At 40.9% G+C, this 25,997-nt stretch overlaps 1 protein-coding gene across 1 annotated transcript in view; it reads right to left on the reverse strand.

Moving 5' to 3' along the window:
• The window catches only part of SOAT1 (sterol O-acyltransferase 1), a 47,012-nt gene that overhangs the window by 13,923 nt on the left and 7,092 nt on the right, over positions 1–25,997 (reverse strand). Inside the window, exons 2-4 of the mRNA XM_024553017.4 lie at positions 21,496–21,618; positions 9,100–9,158; positions 109–257 (exon numbers count right to left, since the gene is read on the reverse strand). Coding sequence (XP_024408785.1) covers positions 109–257; positions 9,100–9,158; positions 21,496–21,610 — 323 coding nt within the window. The 5' untranslated portion in view covers positions 21,611–21,618. The remainder of the gene's footprint in view (positions 1–108; positions 258–9,099; positions 9,159–21,495; positions 21,619–25,997) is intronic.

The raw sequence follows: 25,997 nt of genomic DNA on the forward strand, positions 1-25,997 counted from the left end.
GGCGCCAGGGTGTGGGCCCGGGCACTCACACCTCCACCGCCCGCATTCTGGCCGCCACGCTGCCCCAGCGCAAACGCCTGCACCCACAGAAACTCGTGCCGCACTCACCTCGCTCTGTGGTTGTTCTCCCCCTCAAGGACAGAGAAGGTCGTGAGAGTGCATCCGCCACTGTCTAGCGATGCTGACTTTTCAATGAGATTGGTCACAAAATCGTCAAAGTGAGTGCCAACTTCCCTCATAAAATATGGCTTCAACTTCTAAAAGTTTAAAACAAACATTCGAACACATGCTTATGAGTTATTAACATTTTTCTCAAGGGTTCTCTTAAAGAGAGCTGGATCAAAGAAATCCATTTTAGGTGAGTTCACAGGAGTAAAAGAAAAATGATTTCTCTCGTTTAAAATACCACTTGAAGCACAAATCAAGATGGCAAAGTAATCACCTACTAAAGGAACTGCAAATAATATACAAAACCAGAACAACAGAAATGACAAAGATGACAGTATTTTTTCCCTCTTCAAATTTTTATCCGGAAAACGACCAAAAGTAAAAATCAGTATGAGTATAACTTTACGTCCCCTTTCTCCTCAAGCATCCCCTTCACCCAAGTACCCACTGTTTATAGTTTAGATCATGTCATTTCTGTACATTACCAACATTTACATGATAATGCCCATTCCTACCTCCATAGCTGTATGTTTACCTAACCCTAAACATATTTTCGTAATATAAAACTCTTGTATATTTCGTCCCAGACTATTTTTAACATACAGTTTTTGAAAAGTATGAAGCAAAAGCAACATTTCTTCAGATTAAACAGGCCACCTACTGTGGATGCTCAAATTATAAATGTTGCTATTTTTAAATTGGCAGGACTCATCTACATAAAAGAAAACAAAGTGTTACTTACTAATTCTTCAATGCAAAAAAATTCCTCTTTCCTTTAAGTAAATTACTTAGGCTAAGCCTAAAATATCTGAAGTAGCATTTTCTAGGGTCTATTGTAAGAGTTTGACCATGACCTTTAAAAATAAAGCCAAAAAAAAATCAATGTACCTAATGACAATATATATGAGGCTTTTCAAACTGCTCCCCCAGCGCCTTTCGGGGCCAGTGAGAATACACTCAGGCCCCGCCTTCCCCACAGAGCCGACAGAGATGGGAAGTGGCAGATGGGCGCGAATAAATACCACACAGAGGAGTTTCACAGAGCAATATAACCATCAGCGAAAACTTAAAAACATATAGTAGTTCAGCCAACAAAGAAACAAGGATGAGACGATTGGAAATGTCTTTCTGAGTTGGGGACTGAGCTGAAACCTTGAAGAACAGGACTTAGTTTTAAGTGAAAAGCGGCAGAAGGAGGCAATGTGACACAAAGCAGAGAGATCGGAGAGTAGAAGTCAAAACAGAAAATGTAAATGTTGCAGTCTGGTTTTAAGGACAAAATACAGCAGCATGTTCCCTGGAAGAAAAATGGTTTTTATAAAATTATTTTAAAAAAATAATAAAGTAAGTTTTTCAGATTAAGGTTATCTAATAGTACTTTATTTTAGTTCCTATTGCTTGTTCCATTTCAATTATATGTCCCTCTTCGTTTTGAAATTTTTCAATAGGATATTTCCCAAACCAAAACACAACTACCCCCGGCCCCCGCAAAATGACATGAAGAAAAAAGGTTCTTTTCTCATTTACTCTCTAGAAGCGGACTGAGTAACACAGGAAGGGCTTTTCCCAACTACGAAAACGTCCCGTGTGGAAGTACACTGAGAGAAGGGAAAGAATGTGTCCCTTCCCCTAAGGACCGGGTGCTGAAAACTGCTCTGGGCGCAGGAGGCACAGCAAGGAACAGAGCCGAGTCCCCGTGCTCCCGGAGTTTACGGGACATAAAGTAGGCCAGTTGGTGTCATGCAAAGAAATTAAGGGGGGCGGGGACAGTATTTTTTACAGAGAGGGTACGGCAAGCCTGAAGATGAGAGGACAGTGACGATGTGAAGGGGTTAAGTGGACAGAAGTTGGTGGATCTCTGTGGAAAGGACTAAGAAGAAAGCAGCACGTGTGTAAAAAGCCCTGAAGCAGGAACCCCCTTGGCACGTTCCGTAAATAGCAACAAGCAGGCCTTCACAGCCAAGCAAAGGGGTGATAAGAAGGGAGGTCAGGAAAGAACAGGGAGGTGGCAGGAGGGCGTCTAAACCATGTAAGGTCTTAACACTTGACCCCTCACCCCTATCCGTCAGCCCACTGATGCTTTACTCAACAGTGACAATGAAGTCTGGCATCTTGGGACGTGGCAAAGGGAGGCCAGCCAGTTCTCTCAGCGAGGATTCCTCGTACTCTGGAACCAGCCTCCTTCCCAACTTGAGTATTGGGTTAAGTAGACCAGAACCATGAAAAAAAAACAAAAAAAAACCCCATAATGAATGTCTATAAATGTCACTAAAAGCTGCTAAAATCAGGCCCTAATCCACCCAACTCAGGATGAACACAGCAGTCAGCTCCTACGGCACGAGGCCTTGTGCCTTCTTGATGAGCTCCCCCCAGATGAGCCTGTGCCATACATTCCAAGGATGCACTTGGGACTTCTAGTCACGTTCTGAGAAACCCTACAGCAATCTCCTTACCCCCATCCTTCTTATCAATTGTACTCTTTTCTTGTCTCCTTCCTCCTATTCCCTTCCTTTCCCCTCCTACTGTAGAACGCCTACCTTTACTTCTTTTACAGTCTTCCCACAGAGGGTGTCCCTTGTTATCCCAACTCACTATCGGATCGCAGGGGCTGAACAGATTCGGACCCCAAGGAGCACTTCTGCTCCCCAGCACCTGAGCTGGTGAACAAGTCGCACGCAGCCTATCCTCACAGAGCTCACTGTCTACTGATGAGGGAAGACATAACTCATCAATTGCACAGTGAATGCCACACAGGACAGCTGAGAGTGATGGGAGAGCCAAACAAGAAAGCACAAAAATAAAAACCACCGGTATCTCAATACGTGAGGACTAGAACAAGGTGGTAACAGATGTCTCCTTGGTAACCTTTTCTTTCACCACCTCCCTCCGCCATCCCTGGCTCCAGCCTCTGGTACCGCAGGCAGTGCAGAACGCTGCTTGTGTGTGCGGAGCTAGAAGGTCCCTATCTAAGTGTTAGTTCACGTCCTTTTCTCCTGCAGAGAAGGCTATAGGCGAGCAGTCCACAAATCCATACTTGAGCTAGTACAATAATAAGGAAAAGGATGCCTTTAGTGCTGATAACAAAGGAGTAAGAGAAATACGAGTCGTCAGCCAGGCAGACCTGGGTTCAAATTCTGCCTCCACCACTTGCGTGTGGCCTTGGGCAAGCGATTCCATTTGTCTGAGCTGTTACATCTGTGTAGAATTGGGATGAATAACATCTAATTTGTTAAACTGTCATGTGAGCTTTTAAAAAAGCCCAAAACAAAAAGAAAAAACACACAGAACAGTACTTGACATAGTTATCGCTCTACAGATATTTGTGGCTCCAACTCCTCCCCACTCAGCCTCTAACGACAGAAACAAAATAACGTACAGTAACACTGCAGTGGAAGCCAACTCCGCCATTCAGTGCTACTACTATTAAAGGTAACTATTTAAATCCACCACATTCCTACAGACAGCATTTTACTAACCAGGTGCCTAACGCTCATTTTGCAATGCCTTTCTTCTCTGAGGAAGTCTGTGGGAGACAAGGAAGGACACTGCTGTGACACTGGGAAGTTTCCTTAGCCACCTCCTTCCACGGTTACAAATACTGATGGAAATTAGGAGGGGTGTGGAAAAGACAACACAGGAAACGTTCCACTCTGCCCACTTCCGAGTCCTTCTACAATATCGAACTGGCCTTGATTAGAACTTCAAAGTGTGATCACAACAAATCTGAGTAATGTCTAATTTTTATCAGTAACCTGAAAAGGAGGATGAAGGTGACAGGCTTTCCAATTTGCTTGTCTTCCCAATCTCATCTCTGTTCATTTCACCCAGCCCATGGCCAATGGACAGAAGGACACCGGAAGCAAGCAAGCAGTCGACTGAAAAAGCAGGTGCTTAAATAATCTGTTACACAGAATTATTATATTTTAGAACTCAAATCGCATTTTTTAAAATAAGTAGCCAAAGTGGGTAACCTCTCAGATTCTAGGTACGGGGAACAACCACCATGAGGCAAAGACCCTCTGGCTGGGGCACACAGAGAAGTCACACCTGGGGACCAGTGTGAAGCCAGACAAACCGGGTCAAGGGACTGGATCGTGAGGGATCTTTAAGTCATTTTAGTAAGTTTTCATTTTATCCTAAGGGCAACTGGAAACCGCTGCTTTAAGCACAAGGTTTATAAACACGTTCAGACTTGCCTTTTAGAAAGATAGGTCTTCCAGAAAGGGTTCCAAGCAGAGGTTATTTTGGAATGAATCTTACGGTGAGAAAGAGCAGGGTCATTTATGGATAGATAAAAGCAACCCTTTCAAAGAAACCAAGGCATGAAAAAACTAAAAGTGGGCTGACAGAAACACACGGCGAGACGCAGCCTCTGACACCACACGGCCGGATTGCCAGTCCATGAGTTACTTGTGTCTCTGAGTCACTGCCTGGCTTTGCACAGAGAACCCTTTAACCTAGTAGTGGCTCGGAGCCAGAAACCTGACCTTTTTGGGCAAAACAGGTGACACAATGGAATGGGGAACAACACAGTGATTAGGTCTGAAACTAAACCGACTCCTCCAGAGAGGCCTCCCTCTAACAAGTCACCCTGAAGTCACTGCATCTTACTCTTTCCCTTCAGTGCACTTAAAACGATTCCGATTTCTATGTATCTATTTTTTGGTGTCTTCATGCCTGCCTCCCCCACCTGACTTTAAACACCATGTCTGTTTGTTAATCACTGTACACCCAGCTCCCTGCAAAGCACCTGGAAAGACTGTGGGTGTTAAATATATTTCCAAACGGCTTTTGAAACCAACCCATGGCCCCTTAACTCCTATCCACACCACTGCGGGCTTATTCAGTGTCTATCATAAAGCAGGAAGGAGTTATGTTAAAAAAAACACCTAGCTCTGATTTCTTTCTAGAAGCTATGAAGGGAAATTCACTCACTTTTATTGTTGGTAATGGCTACTATTTATTGAATGACTGCTATTATGCTAGATGCTGTCTTGGGGGCTTTTATATATTATTTTTAGTCTTAAAAGAATCTTTGAAGCAGGCAGTATAATTCCTCCTACACATGGGAGATCTAGGCTTGAACAAGTCAAGTGACGTGATCTGCCCAAGGTTACAGAACTTGTAAACTATACAACCAGGATCAGAACCTCAGGAGTTCACATTACATTATACTGTGCTCCACTGTACTGTATCTGAAATATTTTCTCTATAATTAGCACCATAAGGCGGAACAGCAAACCCCTCAACCTAAAGTCAATGATATACATGTAGCCGGAAAATGGCAGGTTACCTCATAAAAGGTAAGGTGTTATTTAGCTTACTCTTTTCCAAACATTTCACTTGAAAGAATAGATGTAGAAGAGGTTTACAGTCCCAAATAGTGCATGGTAATCAGCTCTCCCACATTGAGAAGAGAAAGAAAACTTGTTTGGCAATAAGTCTTAAGCATAATTATTGCACAGTCCTTAATAGAGGAAGCCAAAGGTTCAAGATAAAGCAAAAACTAATGAGATTAGAGCTCTGAATTATATATAATCCCTTTTTATTTAAAATAAAATTCATACTGGCTGTCTCCCAATTTAAATTGACAACAATATTCTTTGTACTACATTTTCATCAGTTTAATGAGCTGAAACACATTCATCTTAATCTACGTAGGTGGATTCACTGCACAAATGGTGTACTGAGCTGCTTCTCGTCATCTTCACCTCCCTCCTCCGATTCTTCATGAGCCACCATTCAACACAGAAACCAGAAAGCAGTTATTCCTAGCAGTTAACAAGTAATAAGACTGTCTGGGCAGAAAATACTTAAGACTTCTCCTCCAGGAGTCTGCCGGTAAATCAAGCAGACGGACACTATCCAAAAACGCTTTCAGAAGAGGCTACTCAAACGAGTGGCCAACCGTGAAAGGGAGTCCTCATTTGCAGATATGCCATCTGCATCTTGCTCATTCCGGTTCGCCCATTTACGGTTGGGCAACAGAATAAGGTATTAACGTGAAAAACAATACTTGAAATGCTATATGAGAAGCCAACGAAATATGTTGCAACAAGTAGGTATTTTTAAGAAGTAGAAATAGGAATTTTTCATCCTTTAAATTTTTACATTATACCTAACATTTCCTCTATAAAATTGTGAACATTAATAAAAGTTCTACAAATATTGGTAATAAAGTCACTCCCTTTTCTCTTCTCTCCAGTCTCTTTTCTCCGGAAACCGTGCCCACGGGGGAGGACAGGCACCCTGTGCCCGGGCTGGGGCCACACAGTGTGAGTCCTGCCCCTCCCGCAAACACCCAGCTCTGCCTGCTGTAACCTGCCACTCCGAGCTTGGGCAGAGGGGCTGGACGCCTCATAACTGAAAGATTCAGAACTATCTGAACTCCTGCTCCTAAAATCCTTTCCCTTTCCAAAGTCTGAGTACCCAGCTTCTCCCAGGATTCTGAGACATTAATATCAAATATGCTTAAGTAAGCCAAAGTGAGTTTCTGTTATTTGCAACCAAAAGAAAAAAACTGAAATAACAAAGTTAAAACAAAGCTAATTTACCTATTAACGTAAGTTGGCTGGGACTTAATCATGTGAAATGACTCCTTTGGACTGTTCCAAGGTCTTTTAAGTCTTGTTACATCACTATTCTAAGGATTTCACAAGGTCATGGCACTGGGTTACACAATGTCCTGTGACCCCACTAGCACCAGGGCTTTTGTTAATTCAGTACTTCGAACATTTTTATGAAAGCATTTAGACCCAGAGTGACCTTCAGAGATTCAGCCAGTTTAACCCACTGATGTCAACCTACTAATGTCACCACCTAGCTCACTCCTCTTCCCTTCAGACTTAAGGGCTTGCTTGCTGCCTGACAACCTTCCTCACAGCTCTAGGTGCTATGAGCTCCTCTAGCTACATATCTAAATTTTCAATTCTCAGTAGGCTGCCAGATTCCACAAATAAAAATATAGGCACACCCAGTTAAATTTGATATAACAAATAACCTTTTTAGTCTGCCTCGAATATTGCATGAAAACTAAAAAGCTACTTATTGCTCATCTGAACTCCTGTGTAACTAGGCACACTGTGTTCCACCTAACAGCTCCGGCTCTGTGGAGCTGAAAGAGCTCCCCAGTAAGACCTACAGACTGCCTGTTCCCTTCACACCAGCAAAGAGTGGGCTAGCAGCTAAAGTTTAAGTCAGCAGCACTATCGTGGCACAGAATGCTATTGCTGAAGGGGACCTCGCAGACAGCTAGGCCAGTAATCTCACTTTAGAGATTGGGGGGAAACTGTCCAGGGAAGATGAGTGACAACTGGGCCATCCGGAGAACTAAGCATGATTAGAGCAGCGATTTCCAACCAGTGTGCTGCAGGAACTTTTAAAAAACATGCAATTCCTGACTGTTTCATCAGGGGCACTGACCTGCTTTCCCTTAGGCTGTCGAATAAACAAATGACAACAGCCAACACAACAATAGCCATCTGATACAAATGAATCAAAATTATACCCATTTTTTTGGTTAGATAAGCAAAAAAGTGTATTTTCTGGTGTGCCGCAGATACTTAGTAATTAGTTTATGTGTGCCATGAGATGAAGAAGGTTGAAAGTCACTGGATCAGGGGTTTGGAGCTCCCGGTCCCACCCCTACCTCCGTAAAACCCAGGAGGCCAGCTGTACTCACTGCAGAACCAAATGCTTCTACCCACCAGGCCCTGGGCTGCCTGGGGAAAGATCCTTCTTTGTTCAGGCCTCCCTACATGTCCCTTCCTCTGGCTGTGACTCTTATCCTTTGTAATAAATTGGTAACCTAGTGAGTAAACAGGTTTTCCTGAGCTCTGCGAGCCATTCTGGCAAATTCATCAGCTCCAAGGAATCTGATCTATAGCCAGTGGGTCAGACTTACAGATGAGTATCTGAACTTGTGACCAGCATTGAGCTGGAGGGGGTTGCTGGAACCTCCAACTGCGGCCAGATGTCAGGAGCATAAGTAACCTAGGCTTGCTTCAAGGTTACCGGGAAGGGGAAGGCAATCTTGTGGGACTAAGACCTTTTTTACCTGCATGATTGGATTTTCATCTCCAGGGAGACAGTGTCAAAATTCAGTTGAACTCCTGGGACGACGCCCTTGCTGGCATCTGAGAACTGCTTACTGGTGTGGAGGGAACCCATGTCTTCACGTTAAAATTGGGTCCAAGAATCCCATTCAAATAGGACGCTAAAAATATCTACGTCTGTTATTCCAAATAAATGTGTATGTGCATGCATGCACATATAGCTAAATTAATAGGTAAGAACAGAACTATTCCATCTACAACACTGGATATTTAGGGATTCACATTGGCCAATGAATTCTAGACGTAATCTCGGAAAAAAGGGAGGCTGCCTTGGACGTGAAGTCAACCTACACCAAGCACACAGAGCATTCGATTATAAATTTTTAAAAACACTTCCTTGTCCTCCAGACTTTCCTGGGGGTACTGCTCAATTCTTGCAGAACTGTTTGCCTGGCTTGGAACGGCCCCACGTGGTTGTTTTTGAGTTGAAATTTCTTCTACACTCCTAACAGATTGTTTCTAGATCCAGATTCAACGTTGACGGGAAGCCTATTATTTCTATGACCCTTGCTACTTTCACAAAGCACTTAGACATTCGTACAGAAGTTCAACTCTAACATGGTTCACTAAAACCAAGTTTTGCTGGTAAAAGTCAGAAAAGTGACAGTGATGGATGGGACAGCAGAGAAAAGGGCAACCTGGTTCTTCGGTAGGATGACAAGGTGGCAAACCTTACGTTCCTGTTCCACAGCAGGACAATGTCAACTCATAAGAAGGGCAAATAATTATTTAAGCAATTCAGCATTAAAAATGTACTGAACACAACTCTTTACCCTAACACTCTACATTTCTGTTTCTGGACGAGGGAGGTACTTACCTCTGCCTCTGCTGTCAACTGTTTCTTCTTTGCTATCAACTGTGTTATGTCGACCCTGCCTAAGGAAAAAAAATGTAACTGTTAAGCTGCTGGAGATACAGCCACCTACCAGCACTATTTACACTATGAAGTTGAAAAGCAAACAAGCAAAAACGGATGACTGTGTAAACTACAGTACAACCACAAAACCTGACAGCTCTTAAAAATAAAGCATGGGTAATATACATAGAAAGAAATTTATACAAAAAATGCTAAGTAGGAAAAAAAACCCCTCTCTCTCTATATATACACACAGTAATTAAAACCGTATTAATCATATGATACGGTAAGACACAGTTCTGACAGCATGGGAAATCAGATTCTCTGAATGGACCCTCCAACAGCGACTAACAAAACACACAAGCAACATTAAAGAAACAGATAAATTGGACTTCACAATTTTTAGAAAGACATTTTTTGCTGCAAAGAACAGGGCGTCATCAAGAAAATAAAAAGACAAGCTAAAATATCGGGAAAAAATATATAAAGAACTCTTACACCTCAATATAAAGACAAATATCCAATTTAAATATGGGCAAAGTATCTGAACAGACATTTTTCCAAAAAAGATATTCGAATAGCCAATACCACATGAAACGATGCTCGACATCACGGGCCATCAGGGAAATGCACATCAAAACCACAACGAAACATCGCTTCCTGTGCGCTAGGAGAGCTATAATCAAACACGCACAACAAGTGTTGGCCATTGTGCATACTAAGATTATGGAATGTTACGTGTCACTTATGTCAATAGAGCTGGTGGGGGGAGACTTGTGCACGCAAGAAGCCCATGCAAGTGTTATTCCAGGGAGCTGGATGGGGCAGCTCTTCCGTACTGCAACTAGAGAAGCATTTATCAATAATTGCAACGACAATCGCTATTAAGAGTGGTACCAGCTTGGTACCAAAGAAACAGTTTTGTAAGGGGTAGGACAAGTATTGGCCAGACAAGGAGAAATTAAAACACTCCTACATTGCTGGTGGGAACATAAAATAATGCAGTGCTTTGAAAAACAGCCTGGAAGTTCCTCAAAAGGCTAATACACTTCCCGTCTTCACTTTCTCACTAGCAATTCATTCCCAACCTGTTTCTGTAGCTCTTCCCTTTTTGGGGTCACTATGGAATCAAATTTCTAAATTCTCATCCTCATTAAACCTGCTACAAATTTCAACATTTATTAACTATTTATCACACATCATCTCATTTATTCTTTATAACAACCCAGTAGATAAGCAAGAGAGTTGGTTTCATTTCTATTTTAAAAATGAAGACACCAAGTCTTGCCCACAACCACATGCCCAGTAAGTAACTGAGCACTTGAAGGAAAACTAGCCCCCTTCTGCCCCTAGTCATGCAACATTAATCAAAAAAGTTAAAAATAAAAATTAAAACAATAAAGGCCCACTTAGAGTGGATAAATTCCTAAAGATGACTAAGGAGTACTAAGCGGTGACTAATAACCATCTTTTCATTTCACTTCTTTTTAGAAACATATTCTTTGTCTCCCTGCAGCAAGTAAAGAATTAGCTCCTGGTTGTTACTAACAAGTTTTTACTGCCTAGAAGTTCAAACTTATCTTAAAATCCTGATCGTCTTCTTTAAAAACGCTGGTGGCTATGCCTTAGAAGGTGGTCACCCAGCCTACTCCCACCCTCCACAGATATGGGTAATCTAAAATCCCGTGGAGGTCACCTCTACTGTCCAGAGGATGATCAGATTCAGAAGCAGGCCTGGAAAGAGTCAATAGTTACCGATCTTTAAAACAAAAAGGGAGATAACATAGTATAATCCACCTATCACCTTTTACTGCTCCACTGACCTGGAAAACCTCCCAAAATTCTCATCTAATCACATCTGCACAACCATAAAGAAATGGAATCTGAGCCAGCAACAACAGCCAGTATACAAATATTCATACAGAAAAGGAGATTTAATAGATAATGGGGAAACAACTGGTTAGCCATTTTGAAAAACTATAAAATTAAATCCCCAACTCACTTATTCAAAATAAATTTCAGATGAATCAAATATTTGAATCTAAAAAACCGTAAGTAAAAACTTAGTTTTCCTTTTTCATTATCTTGGATGATTTCTAAGCATGACAAGATATATAAAAGTAATAATATATGTGATTAGATAAAAAATAAATGTGGCAAGACACACCATAAGCAAAGTTAAAAGACAAATAGCTAGTTAAAAAATATTCACACTATCGGCCTGGCTGATGTGGCTCAGTGGATTGTGCATGGGCTGCAAACCAAAGGGCTGCCGGTTCAATTCCCAGTCAGGGCACATGCCTGGGTTGCGGGCCAGGTCCCCAGTAGGGGGGTCGTGAGAGGCAACCACACATTGATGTTTCTCTACCTCTCTTTCTCCCTCTCTTCTTCTCTAAGAATAAAGTCTTTTTTAAAATTAGTAATATCTAAATTTTAAATGCAAAAACTCTTTGACCCAACAATTTCACTTCTAAATATGTACCCTACAAGTACACTAGCAGAAGTAAGCAATGATACTGTTTCAGAAGTGTCCTCTACGGCACTGTTATAACACTGAAACCCTGGAAACAACCTAAATGCCCATCAATAAGGGATGAGTTAAGTACATTACCAAGCAGCTGTGCAACAAAAACACTACCCAGATCCTTCTAAAAGAATGACACTTACATGTACACATATTGAATGAAAAAGATGTCTAAGATTTTCTAAGTTTGGAAAATGAAGTCACAGAATATATCCCAAACACAATCTCACATATCAGGGAAAAAATAACTATGATTACTTAAAGGAGAATTATTACTTTATGATTTTCTACAGTGTCTGCATTTTAAAATAAATATATATTACTTTAAATTTAAAAATTTATAAGTGTATTCAGCAATTTGTTTTCTAATGAAACCAAAGTATCTTGTATTTCTTGAATGAGGACTAGTGGAGGAGGAAATAGCCCAGTTTAGCATGAGGACTACAGATTGAGATTTTAAAGGGGTATTATGCGTAATCTACAAAAACAATAAATGGAAATACCAATCACAATTGGGCTGTGACTTTTTTTTAAATTCTCAATCTCCTTTTTTTAAAATCCTCACTCAAGGATATGTTTATTGATTTTAGAGAGAGAGGAAAGGGGAGAGAGAAACACTGATGTGAGAGAAAAGTAGGTCAGCTGCCTCCCGTTCACACCCAACCACCACCTTTTGGAGGAGGGAACAGTGCTCCAACCAAGTGAGCCCCCGGCCAGGGCAGATCCATAGCCTTTTTCAGGCTATAAACAGATTTTAATTCTATAATCAAAATAATTCCAGGAACTGTATTACTCAACCAGAGTTAACTCTGGTTTATTTTTCTTTTATCACTACACCTGAATCAACTGTGTGGGCTGCCCACACTGTATGCAATAAGAGAATTAGCCTCGGTACCATGAAACTTTTACAACATCATATGATCTTATTTTAAAATCAAGATAATTTTTGGTAGAAATAGTAAAAGATTTCATGTGGATTGTAACTCCTGGTTGACTTATTTTACAGCAGAGGACTGTGAGGCTACCTCAGGATCTGGGACAGAGAGCTGCCGGCACCATCAATGAGAAGGTAACTTAATACCTTAATGGACCTAGTGCTATATGTATTGCAAAGGGTGCTTTCCCACTTGCTCTCCTTTGTTTTGCAAGAGGAAATCTAAGCACTGACAGGCTGTAAGTCACCCGCCTGGGTCACTCAATAACCACATACGCGGTGAGACTTTAAGCCCTATATTCTGACTTCCTTCTGGCCCATCCAATTTTGTCTTCCTATCCATGAAAACAAAACACAAATCCACCGTACTTCTTCTTCCCAGCAATCCTCTTTAAAAGCAACTAAACACCATACACATACTCTATACTGTCCTTAAACTCCATGCCTTTGCAAACACATACCTTCCTCTGGCTTGAAAGTCCTCTCTCAGTCTCTTCTTCAAAGGCCAGAAACAAATTCTACTCCTCTGAGACTCTTCCTTCCATCCTACAGCAAGGTACCCCTCACCCTGTTGGTCTCCTGTTCCACTTAGTTACTCACTTAACTTTAACTACTGTCTGTAACATAGAACTGTCTTCTGTTTGTGTCTTACTTATCTGAACTGCTGGCAAAGCTGGTACACACACTTACACATAGATCGAAGGGGCTTACCAACACTGGGTTAAACTGTCGGCTGGAAGGCAGCGCCCAGACTTCAATCTCGGGTGCCTGTGCTGCACGCAGTGGCATAATTAAATGACAGCTAAGACCAATTCTTACTCTAAGAGCTACAATTCTAAGATATAACTTTTGATGAAGTTATTAAAACTAGACTCCAGAATGCTCTTGATAAAACAAGGAAAATCAGGTTAGAAAATTCAAGCTTTTCCTTCAAACATTTTACCTACACATATTTCCTGCAACTACATCTTTAAAAAACTGTCATAAAGTGGACTATATAGTATTTTCCCCATTAGAACATTGTTACAATTTATGGTTATATTCCTGCCCCAGGGCTGGGCAATAGCAAAGGCTATCTCATTAGAAGCAACACCTTAGAGACCGCCTTTTCTTTCAAAATAGTCAGCTCATTCCTCACGCTCCATCATTTAAATCTGAATGTCCCTTTTATGCCTGGGCAAAACTGTACTGGGATAATTTTTGGCAATTCTCCTGAAAGACAAACTTGCCTGAAATACATTACACCCGAGAAAAAATAATCACTGACAATATCTTCTTGGCCCTCTTAGAATCTGAAACCTTTTCAGGCTGATTTTTTAGCATCATTCTTTTTCTTTAAAAAGTTTAAGAAGCTGTCAAAGGAAGTATTAGCTAATATCTTGCATTTCTTTTTACTAATCTTCCTGTAAATACTAAGATACTCATTCTCATTCTTTTGACCTTAAAGCTATAAAAAGTACTAATTAATATTCAATAACTTTATTTCTGCCTTTATAAAGTTAGAAATAACCTTATTATGTTATCTCTCATTGTGCAAAGTGAGCGAGACTTTTCATCTCTCAGAACGCCAGTTCAAAGGCATGTCACCCACGACTGAAAAACGTGTGACGTAACAGGGACTGCCACACTGCCACCGGGAGTGCAATGTCCCCAGAGGACAGTCTGGCAACCTCTACTCAGACGACCTTATAAATGTGCTAAAAACCACGTCTAGGAATGTGTGCAAGGAAAAATCACAAACACCTGAACTCTTGCTTCTCTTCATTTTCTAAGATAAACATGTTTTGCTTTTATCCTAAGGAGGAAAACAAATGTGCCCTCAACCTACTCAGTTGATCAAAGCTCTCTGCGGACTGGCCCATTTTATAATTAGATGCACATACTGAATGAAGAGGCACAATTACAGAATAACAATGATATTAATTTTTTTCACATTTTAACCAACGGATTTTCAAAATTTGTTACAAAAGCCATGTTGCTCTCTATGTTCAGATATTTATATGTATATATATGTGTATATGTATCTATATATGTCAACACTGAAATAGAACTACAGTATACTGAGTTAACTCTTGTAAAAACTTAAAACAGTGCCTGGCATATGATAAACCTGTAAGTGGTTGTTATTATTACTATACTAATTAATTAGCTATCAAATGAACAAAGTGGCAAAATAAAAGGTAGTCAAGAAAAAGCGTAGCCTGTAAATTAGGAGGAAGGTAGGGAACTTCCTCAGTGTGATAAAGGGCATCTACAAAAAACCCACAGATAACTACTATTTGCAGGTAGCACGATCACGTACATAGAAAATACTACAAAACCCATGCAAAAACTGTTGGATCTAAAAAACAAATTCGACAATGTTTGCAGGATACAGCCTCAGTACACAAAAACCAGCTGCATTTCTGTACCATAGAAACAATCAGAAAGTGAAAGTAAGAAAATGATTCCATGTACAATAGCATCAAAAAAACCCCAAAGTAATTAGGAATAAATTCAACAAAAAAGTGTAAAAGTTATAGTCTGAAAACTGTAAAACATTGTTGAAAAAAATTAAACACCTGAATAAACCAAAAAATATCCCATGTCCATGGATTGATAGATTCAATACTGTTAGGATGGTGTATTAGTTTTTTGCGGCTGCTGTAACAAATTACCACAAACTGGGTGTCTTGAAACAGAAATTTATTCTCTTATAGTTCTGGCGGCTGAGCTGAAATCAAGGTACCACAGCAAGGCCACACTCCCTCTGGAGGCTCTAAGTAGAATCCGGCCCTTGCGCTTCAGCTTCTGACAGCTGCCAGCATCCTCTGACTTGTGGCCACATCACGCCAGTCCTCAAGGCCAGTATCTACAAATCTCTCTCAGCTCCATCTCCACATCACGGTCTTCTCTGTGTGTGGTCAAATCTCTCTGCCTCCTACTTATATGCGACTGCATTCAGGGCCCACATGAATATTCAAGATAATCTTATTTCAAGATTTCCAACTTAATTACACCTCCAAAGACTCCCCCCACACACCCCTCTCTGTCCCCTTTTCTTGCCACATAAAGGAGCACTCACAGGTTCCAAGTTTTAGACCTTTTAGGAGAGGGGACATTCTCCAGCCTAGCACTGATGGTGGTAATCCTGAAACTGATGTGGGATATCCACATGCAGAAGACTGAAACTGAACCCTTATCTTTTACCAAATGCAAAAATTAACTCAAAATGGATTACTGACCCAAGTATAAGACCCAAAACTATAAAACTCCTGGAAAGAAAGGAGAATAGGAGAAAACCTTTATGACTATGGGCTTGGCAATGATTTCCTGGCTATGACACCAGAAGTACAGGCAACAAATGCAAAAATAGACAAATGGAGTCATTACAAATTTAAAAACTTCTACGCATGAAAGGGCACAATCAACAGAGTGAAAAAGCAACCTGTGGAATGAGGGGTAATACTGGTAAGTCATATATCTGATAACAATTTCATTTCCAGAACATAACCCCTACAACTTAACTCAGAACTCCTACAACTCAACAACAACAAACAACTCAACCAAAAAAATGGCCAAAGGACATGCATAGACAATTCTCCAAAGATACACAAATGGTAAAAAAGTATATGAAAACGTGTTCAACATCGCGAATCACTGGAGAAATGCAAATGAAGTATCACCCCACACCAATTAGGATGGCTTTTTAAAATAATAATAATCACAAGTGTTGGCAAGGACGTGGTGAAACCGCAACCCTTATGCACCACCGGTGGGTTATAAAATGGTGCAGCCTCTATGGGATACACCGTGCCAGCTCCTCAAAATATTAAAACTAGAACTACCACGCAATCCAGCAACCCCACTTCTGGGCATTTATCCAAAAGAATAGAAAGCGGTGTCTCAAAAAGATATCTGTATACCTATGTTCATAACAGCAGCATTCTTCATAATAGCCAAGAAGTGGAGCAATGCAAAAGTCCATCAATGGATGAATGGGTAAAGAAAATGTAACATATGCACGAAATGGAGTATTATTCAGCCTTAAGCAAGAAGGAAATCTCATCACATGCTACAGCACATATAAACCTTGAAGACATGATGCTGAGTGAACTAAGCCAGTATGATTCCACTGACAGGAGGCATATAAAGTAGCCAAATTCATTGACAGAAAATAGACCGGTGGTTACCCGGAGGTGGGGGAAATGAGGTGTTGTTTAATGGAGATAGTTTCAGTTTTGCAAGATGAAAAAGTTCTAGAGATCTGTTGAACAACCATGTGAATCTACTTAACACTAACAGCCATAACTGTAAACAACCCAAACTACAAAATGATAACTAATAGATAACAAAATGTAGTAAGTGTATCCACACAATGAAGTATTGAAGTAAGCAATACACACCAAAGCATGGGATACACTATGCTATGGGAAAAAAGCCAGACATGAAAGACCACATATTCATTCAATGATTCCCATTATATAAAACGCCCAGAAGAGGCAAATCCAAAGTGACAGGAAACAGAAGAGTAGTTAGTTGCCAAGGCTGGGAGAAGGCAAGCGTGGAGAGCAACTGTTAAAGGGCATGGGGTTCCTTCTGGAGATGATACAAATGTTCTGTAATTAAACAATGACAAGAATTTGTTAGGCAAATGGTTTCTGTTGCTTGGTGTGAACAACACCATCTTAAAAAGCAAGCTGCTCTCAGTGACCGCCAGTTCACCCAGAGAGGGGTGAGCCTGTGTCACCTGAAAGGAATGTTCTTACAAAGAAGGTCCATTATACAAGTCATTACTGCCTTGGAATGTGCAGCTCTTCACCACTTGGCCACAGGCCACCTGTGCTCCTGGAGGCTCTGTGTATCGAGCTCCCAGCCCCTTTCCGTGCAGGGAATGGAGATCCATCTTCTTGCTGGTGTCCCATGCCCTGCTGTGCTCTGCTTCCCTCACTTCGTTTAATTCGAGTTGTCGGCCTCTCTTCCTTCGGTCTCCAGGCACCGTCCTCCAGGAGGGCTCCAGTACATCTCAGGAAATTTCCCCCACTCGGGTGTAAAACGTGGTGAAAGCATTGACAACCGGTGAATTATACACTTAAAATGGTGCCCACTTCATGGTTTGCAAATTGTGTCAATTAAAAAAAAAAAGAAATGGAAGGAAAAAAGAAAGTCAGAGGGGAAGGGGCCAAATGGGGAGAAGGGAGCAGAAAACAGAGGATCAAGGGGAGAAAAGAAAACGAGGAGGAGAAAAAGAAAAATTTAGACCGACCTCTACTCAAATCACATTTCCACATTTAGGGTACAGACAGAACTGGTGAATGGCAGAACACTTGGTCTAGATGAGATTCTCCATTTTAGCTTTTCCCATCAAGTTATACAGGGTCCTCATTTCCATTTACTTCTAGAACGAACGATTCCACAGTGGATGACAAGAGATGCAAATCAGAAAGAAAGAGCAGAAATGACAGGCACACTGTCACGAAAAGAGATAGTAGGAAGAAATAAGATTTTTAAAATTTAAACAGGCAACAACAAAAAAAGAAAAAATTTAAATATAGTACACACAAAAACACATAAGGATAATTTTAAGGTAAATGTTGCAATCCAGTACTATGTATCAAAACAACTATTTTAAAATAGCATCCTTTAACCCTCCAATTCCACTGTAGGCATCTGACAAATATGTAGAGATAGTCATTACCATCTGTTTATGGCAGAAAAAAAAGAAACAACTTAAATGTTCATTGGAGAAAGAAGTACATTTCATACATGACATGTATGAAATACTTTACAGCCACTCATCTATTACCTGACAAAGGGATGCCGTCTACAATGTGTTGAAGGCCCCGGTTACTGAACAGCATGTCAAATATTCTATTTGTGTAAAATGTTACTCATTTATGGACATTACATATCTCTGGAAGGACATATTTCTCAATGACAGAATTTTAAGTCATTTCTGCTTTCTTTTTTCTCCAATTTTGTAAATTGCAGATTAATTGAACACTTTACTGTATATACATCATATACACACAATACAAGCTTTATTAGCACACATTACTTTTACAATCAGGTAATAATGACTTTCAATTTAGACAAAAAGTCTTCGGAACTGATATTATTTCAAACAAATGCAACAAAATATAAGAAAGCTAATTAATCATAATTTCATCTAATAGGCACTGGGTAAGCTAAGCATACGTTTGTGAAAATGTGAACTAAATACTGTAGTCACTGTAATGGTCACTATTAATTCAATAACCTGAAGTTTGGGTAATCAAACAATGTATCAAGCAAACTGGGGCACTTCTGAGAAAGCAAGGAAGCACTATAAATAATTACGCTGGACATGGGTAAAAACTGCAGCTAACCTACGCAAATTAGGACATATGGTCATTTTACCCACATGTCACTAGAATTATAAACCGCAGAGTAAGAATTCCAGAATTACATACACTGAGTTCAATGAGCAAGTCCTCGGGGTTTTGTCAAAGCGATGCATCCCAAGGCAGTTCTAGCTGAGTCAGAGCTCTTGACACCAGCAGTTCTCAGCCAGTGATGCCTATCGGCATTGTCCAGCAGGCTCTCCCACACTTAACATTCCTGAACCCTCCCTCCAAGATTCTAATGTAGTAGATTTATAATGGGGTCCAAGGAGCTGTTTGTGTTTGTGGGTTACTTTTCATTCTTCAGGTAATTCTCAGGCATACCCTTCCACGGTTAACTTTTGGTGTGGCCTTGTTAAGGGAAGCCCAGGTAGCTGGGTGTGCCTGCAAGGGCATGGAGAAGAGATAAGCAGTTGAGTCGGCAAAGTGGGTGACAACAGCCCTCTCCAATGCCAGGGGGCCTGAAGACAAGGATAGGCAAAGGACAACAGGCTCTCTAGCTTGAACTGCCCTGGGGCAAAGGCAGTTTCTCAGACTGAGACTCAGACCCTCAACTTCCAATTCCGAGGACTTCAGACTTAGGGTTTAGGCTAGAAAGACACAGACCGCTAAGGTTAGGGTTAGGGCAATCGCTTAAGGACGAACTAAGGTTAGGCTCCCCTGGGCCTCCCGTTTGCAGAGAGACTGTGGGACTTCCCAGCCCCAATCAGAGCCAATCCCTCATAGTGTATCTTTCTCTGTATCTACATATGTCTCACTGGTTCTGTTTCTCTGAAAGACCCTGACTAATACAAACCCCAAATGAAAACTGCCACTGAGATGTGTGTCTCAAACTTTAACCTGCATATGAATCACCTGCAATGTTACTAAAATGAAATTTCAGTCACTACATGTGAGGTGGGACAATTCTAATAAGCTAGCAGGTGGTGCAGATGCCCCTGCTCCCCTGCTCCTGGGTGGGGGGCCACACTAACTGGCATGGCTTGGTGTCCTCTGAGCCCTTAAAACTAAGAGGCCACATTTCACTCATCTGCTAATTCCCCTAACTGAACAATATCTGAGTAAGCTGAGAAACAACTTGTATTTTCAGATGAGCATTATTTAACATTAAACCGAGGAGGCAGCCACACTTGATTTAAGCTAAAAATTCAATCTTTAATATCTGCACTAAAACCTGGACTGATTAAAAATTACTGAACTAAAACAATAGAGTACTAAAAATACATAGAAATTAGAGTAATTTAAACATTTTTTTAAAACTGAGACATGAAGAGAAAATTGTATCCGGCAACAGAAAGTTTCAATGAAAAGTAATTTTTCTGTCTCTAAGACAAACAAAATGGATTATCACCCAGGCCCTAAACCATGAAAGAGAAGTGTTTCTTATTCAGTGTTGGCTCATATCTCACATTTTATATCACACTAAAACTAGCCCACACGCAACACAAATATTTCATAAATAGCTAATTAAGAGTACAGCACTCAATAAACTTCATTATGCAAATTTAAGCAGAAACATTTCTTTTCTGGGGATCCAGCTGCTGATATTTACAATTAAATTTAAGTAGGAAAAGCAAAAGGGTGTTTCTTTAAGTCCAGGATGTCAGACAACTTGTCTCAAAGTTCCACTCCTACTTGTTAACCAAACAAGCCTCAGACTTTCGAATCCTTGTTGAAATGAAACCTATACAAATGTCACTGCAAAAATAAATAGCCTGATGCAATAGATGACATCAGTTGGAGCTATGTTTAAAGGTCTATCAATCTTATGAACAAACCTTGACCTTCAGAACAAGCACTATGCCATACTCATCTTTGTATTTGTGTGTTCACCAGATTCGGATATGAGACTAAAACTTCTAATCTCTCTCTCCCCCCCAAGATTTACAGCCTGTCCTGAGCTAGATTAGTTACCCCGGTTATTATTCTCATTATGCTCATTACATCTACTAAGAGAGTAATTAGTAGCACTTATTCATAATAAGCCAATTACGTTAACGGCAGAGGGAGTGTTTCTCATTCACTTAACCCAGAGCTCCATGAAGACAAACACATTTGCACTGACCACCGGTATAAGCCTCCGCAGCTGGCAGGGCACCAATGATGACTGGTATTTAGGTGGCTGAAGGAACGAACAAATGGATGAACTGTGTCTAAAACATAGCAGATAATCCCTAAATGTTCACTGAATTTAGTAAGAAGAAAGCTTATTTCCTAATTTATTCATTACATGAAATTCTACAGAATACAAATCCTATGTTAATTATATATTGCAAACTCCACTTACATCCCTAAAGCTCACCTCTATGAGATGTGCTGTGTCACCAGTGGTATCTAAGGTGGCTGTGGCTGACAATACATTAGAGTTCCTTTATATTCTCTTTATCAGTATATTTTTCTCTTCTGCATCATTACAGTGCCTACCAGCATCTCCTTGTATGACAGAGCGAAAGAGATGACAATCCCTGTTCTAGAACCCCAAATTTGTTCTCTACTTCATTAATTCACCTCAAAAAAATAAAAAATGAAAGCCTCACCATTTGTAGGTGTCTCTAGGGACTGCTGCGTAGGGTTTTCCTGGTCTTCCTTTTCTTCGGGATTTTCAGTGGACTTTGACAGCCGTTTTCTGAGAGACATCTCTTCGCCTACCATTGTGTTATCTAGGAAAGAAGATGTAAAAAGCTTTGAACTAGGTATCTGGTTTGGGCAAATTACATGATTTCACCACATTAGAGGAGGTAATAAACGACGGTATCTTCTCCTCCTTCCGTTTTACTTTGATCACGTTTAAGCATTTTCTGAGTACAAGATACAATAACAAATGTGAAGAAATTAGTCCCCTTAAAGTAACTGACTGGTTTCAAAGGCCCTTACGTAAACGTAGCCCTCATTCTTAAAGAACAATTTAATTGAACAAACAAGGCATAACTACGTGAAAAATTAAGAATTCAATAATAAAAGGTAAGTACAAAGACGCCACAAGGTAGAGTCCAATTAGTCAAGTCAGTGGTGAAAACAGTGTGTCTGGACCCAGTCTTGAAGGATGAGAACAGGGCACTCATGAGTAAGAAAGGGTTAAAACAAGACCCCCAGAAGCCCTGTTCAAGGGACCCCAGCTGATTGGGACCACTTTTCTAGAGGAGGAGAAACAAGCTTTTGTTGAAGATGTGCTAAGTACTCTGCTGTGTGCTTCCTGCTTTCCCATCTAATCCTCACAGCAACTCTGCAAAAAAGATGTTACTACTCCCCGTTCACGTAGGAGAAAAACCAAGGCTCAAAGCACTTACTGCCGGTGCCCCCCACCCCCACCCTGGAGTGGGTCTGCAGTGGCACAAGTTGGGTTTATCAGGAATGCACACCATGGGAAACTGCGGGGCGACTCGGCAAGAGAGCATTAGAAATGGCTTAGTTAGGATTTGGGACTTGGCTAGGTGATTTTGGGTGAAGAGTCCAAAGAGGCAGAGGTTCACTGTGGCTTGGGTGCTGTCAGAAAGCCAAGGTAAGTCTATGATTGGGTTTCCCAACCAATCTCTATAAGAAGGCCCCCTAGAGGGAGGCTAACGCTGAACTGGCAAAGCAGAACCCATCACTGACATTAGTCTGGGGCGGAGGATGCTGGAAGTTTTGTGACTTGGACAATGTCCAGGTTTTGTCTGTGTTCAGACGTGATGATGGCATGGGCTTGTTTTTGTCTTGCTCCACTGTGGTCGCAGAACGGCCTTTTCTGATATGATGGTCAGTGAAATTGTGTGTGTTCAATAAAACACCAAAAACGAGCTTTAAGTGCCAGGCTGTCTAGCAGCAACGCCAAGGCCTCCTGATGGCCTTGCTGCAGTTCCTGGGAGCCCAGGGCCGCTGTCCTCCTAGTCCTGTAGTAACCAGCGGAGACCACATGGCTAATGACGGGTCTGGATTTGAACTGGGGTCCCGTCGGAACTACAAAGACCATTACTTCCATTAAAAAAAAAAAAACTGATAAAACAGAAATATGATGAGGGGGAAGCCTAGAAAAGAGAGCTGGAATCAAACTGTAAAGACCTAAGAAATTAGGACTTTTCTCCAGTTAGGCAGTCGTGAGCCATTTTAAGCACTGAAAACTATGATGCAAGTCAAAGTTTGGACAGCTCAATGTTAAGACAGGCCAAGGTTGACTCCAGAGCAGTGTTTTACATTGTATGAAGTTTCCATTAGTGTGGAGGAAAAAGAAAACTAATAAAAACTATGTTATGTTTAAAGCTACATATTTTTAAATTGTTATACTCTTTCTAAGCTTTTAGGTTAAAATGTCCTGTTCTGTATGAAGTATAGTACATGGTGAGTTTGATTGTTTCCTTAAATATCATTGCGTGGCAAAGTGAAAAACTGACAAATATAGATCAGTCTCCTCCTAATGTTTTTTCTGAAATTGAACAAATGAAATAATTATGGAAGAGTGGGTGTGTATGTCAAGTAGAAATTTTAGGAAAACAGTAAGATCCAATTAAGAGGAACCTAGGAAAGAGGTCAAGGCAACTGATAAATTTGTAAGTCGTTTGTGTGAGGGTGTCAGAGGAAGCCAGATCTAATTCTTCAACAGAAAAAATCAGAGAAGTGAGAACAGACAACTAACCTCTGAGGGATGCCCTCAAAATAAGACATCAAGAAGTAGAAATCAGGGAAGAAAACGACAGAGACAGAACCAAGACGTTCCATCAAAAAGGAAGAAATTATATAGGGGATAAAGTGGATTAAAAACAGAGGCTCTGCTTCTGAGTGCTCAAGTGCTTTGTACATGTATGATGTATTTTAATCTCATTATAATCTTTAAGGTCGGTACTCTTATTTTATTCCTCAAATAATGTCTTTGGTCACCACGTCTTCTATTACACTCTTTCCTGTCTCTAGAAAGCCCATTCTCCTCTGCCCAGTCTTTATCTAGCGAACCCACTCACCTTCCAAGCAAAAGTCACAGCCACAGCTGCAGGATCCGCAGCAGTGGCAACGGCAGCTTCGACTGAGCAAGCAACTGTTTGTTATGTACCCACCAGACTCTGTGCTGCTAAGTCCTTTACATGTCCTTCTTAAATCTTTACAAATTTAGAATGCAGGTATTATCCTCATTTTACGGATGCGGAAAATATAGTTTGGAGAAGTGACTTCACTGGCCCCAAATCATATGATTCTCCAACAGCAGAACTGGGATTCAAAACCAGAACTGTCAGATTCCACAGCCTCCCCTGTAACTGCCAGACTTGCAACCTCTGCTATGGTTTCTTTGACCCACCACCTGTCAGTCATCTCACGGTCCTCGGTGCTCCCACTGCACGCTGTGAATCCTATCACACTTGCTACCATACTCAGAGAGCAAGACCGTTCCCTCTGACACTAGCACAAGCTTCTCAAAGACAAGGACTACACGGTGTCTACTCCCTGAATACCCAGCATCTAGTGGGGAGTCTCGGGAGCAGAGAAGGCATGAATTCGTACAGAAAGTGGATGTATCAGTAGTACCACAACCAGTTATTCTAAGGAAAAGGATACAGAGCTCTAAGCTTAGAGAATCAAGAGGATGCTATATGTTGGGAGGCAGCCAATGAGCATCATCTTTACTGTTAACAGCTTTGCACATCCTACTCAACAATAAGATCTACAACTGGTCTTAACTGGGGGGTGGATGGTCCCCAAGACTCCTAAAGGTATGCAAAAACTACTCCAGGTATTTCAATAACCAAAAGAAACAATTATACATTTATCACATAAAGTGAACAATACAGGTGAATGAAAACAATCACTGTTTTTGGCTGAGACTATTAACTCAATGAGAAAATCAGTTATCTCATGCTGATTAAAAGTACTAATGAAGAGGTGAAAAGTACTTAACAAGCCAAGTTTGACAAATAAATGATGTTTAACAGGCAAAAAAAAAAAATTAAGCCTGGGTAGTCTGTAGAAAAATTACGTCCTTGGTCAGGAAACTAGGAAACACCAGCCTACCCTAGAGAACAAAGCCCCGTCAAAAGCTAAAACGCAGGTACTGAGTCTGCAGTCATACTGCCGTAATCTAATCTATTGTAGAGGTGAGCCAAAGAAGAAAACACTAGCCTCACAAAACCTTTTTGTCATAGGTCACACTAATGTCTTTGACCTCAAATTCCTCACAAGTGAGGACTGTAACACAGTAAAGCAGCACTGGATTTGGCATCAGAACATGGTAGTTTACAACTTTGCTCTGTCATGTCAGTAAATCCTCCAACCTTTCTGAATCTTTTCTTCATCTAGAAAATGAAGGTAACTACTACTGCAGTTTATCATCACAAAAAAGTAAGATAATACACACTACAGTGCCAACATTTTATTAACAACCAAGTGTAAAGAATCAAGTGATCTACCCTGGCTGGTGTGGCTCAGTGGCTGAGTGCTGGCCTGCAAACCAAAGATCACCAGTTCAATTCCCGGTCAGGGCACATGCCTGGATTGCAGGCCAGGTTCCCTGGTGGGGGGCATGCAAGAAGCAACCACACACTGATGTTTCTCTCCTTGTTTTTCTCCCTCCCTTCCCCTCTGTCTAAAAATAAATAAATAAAATCTTTTTTAAAAATTAAAAAAAAAAGGAATCAAGGGATCTGGTATTTAAAAAAAAAGAATCAAGGGATCTGGTATCCACACGCATACTTCCTGTGTGCTAAGTGACACAGGCAAACACTAAGCCATGTCACAATTCTTCTTGTTTGCTCCAAGAGGTACTAGATGAGGGTAAATAAAGTGCTATAATCACACACTTCCTCAAGGGCAGCTCAAACACCACGTGGTTTCCAAGATAATATTAACATTTTATTATTGTCAGATGTTAGGAAAGACAATTACTTAAAGTGGCTCAACTCAATTTCGACCAAATGTTCGGATTATATAAGTGGTAAAATTATAAGATGATGTCTGCACTGAGCTCCTTCTGCCCCACATGTGAGCTAACGGTGTAGAACTCTTGCAAAATATGGAGGCAAAGTATAGCAACGCTCAGCTCAACTGTTCCTCTCTAGACAGATCATTTTGGCCACTGTGT

Source organism: Desmodus rotundus, chromosome 12 (genome assembly GCF_022682495.2).
Source record: "Desmodus rotundus isolate HL8 chromosome 12, HLdesRot8A.1, whole genome shotgun sequence".
NCBI lineage: Eukaryota > Metazoa > Chordata > Mammalia > Chiroptera > Phyllostomidae > Desmodus > Desmodus rotundus.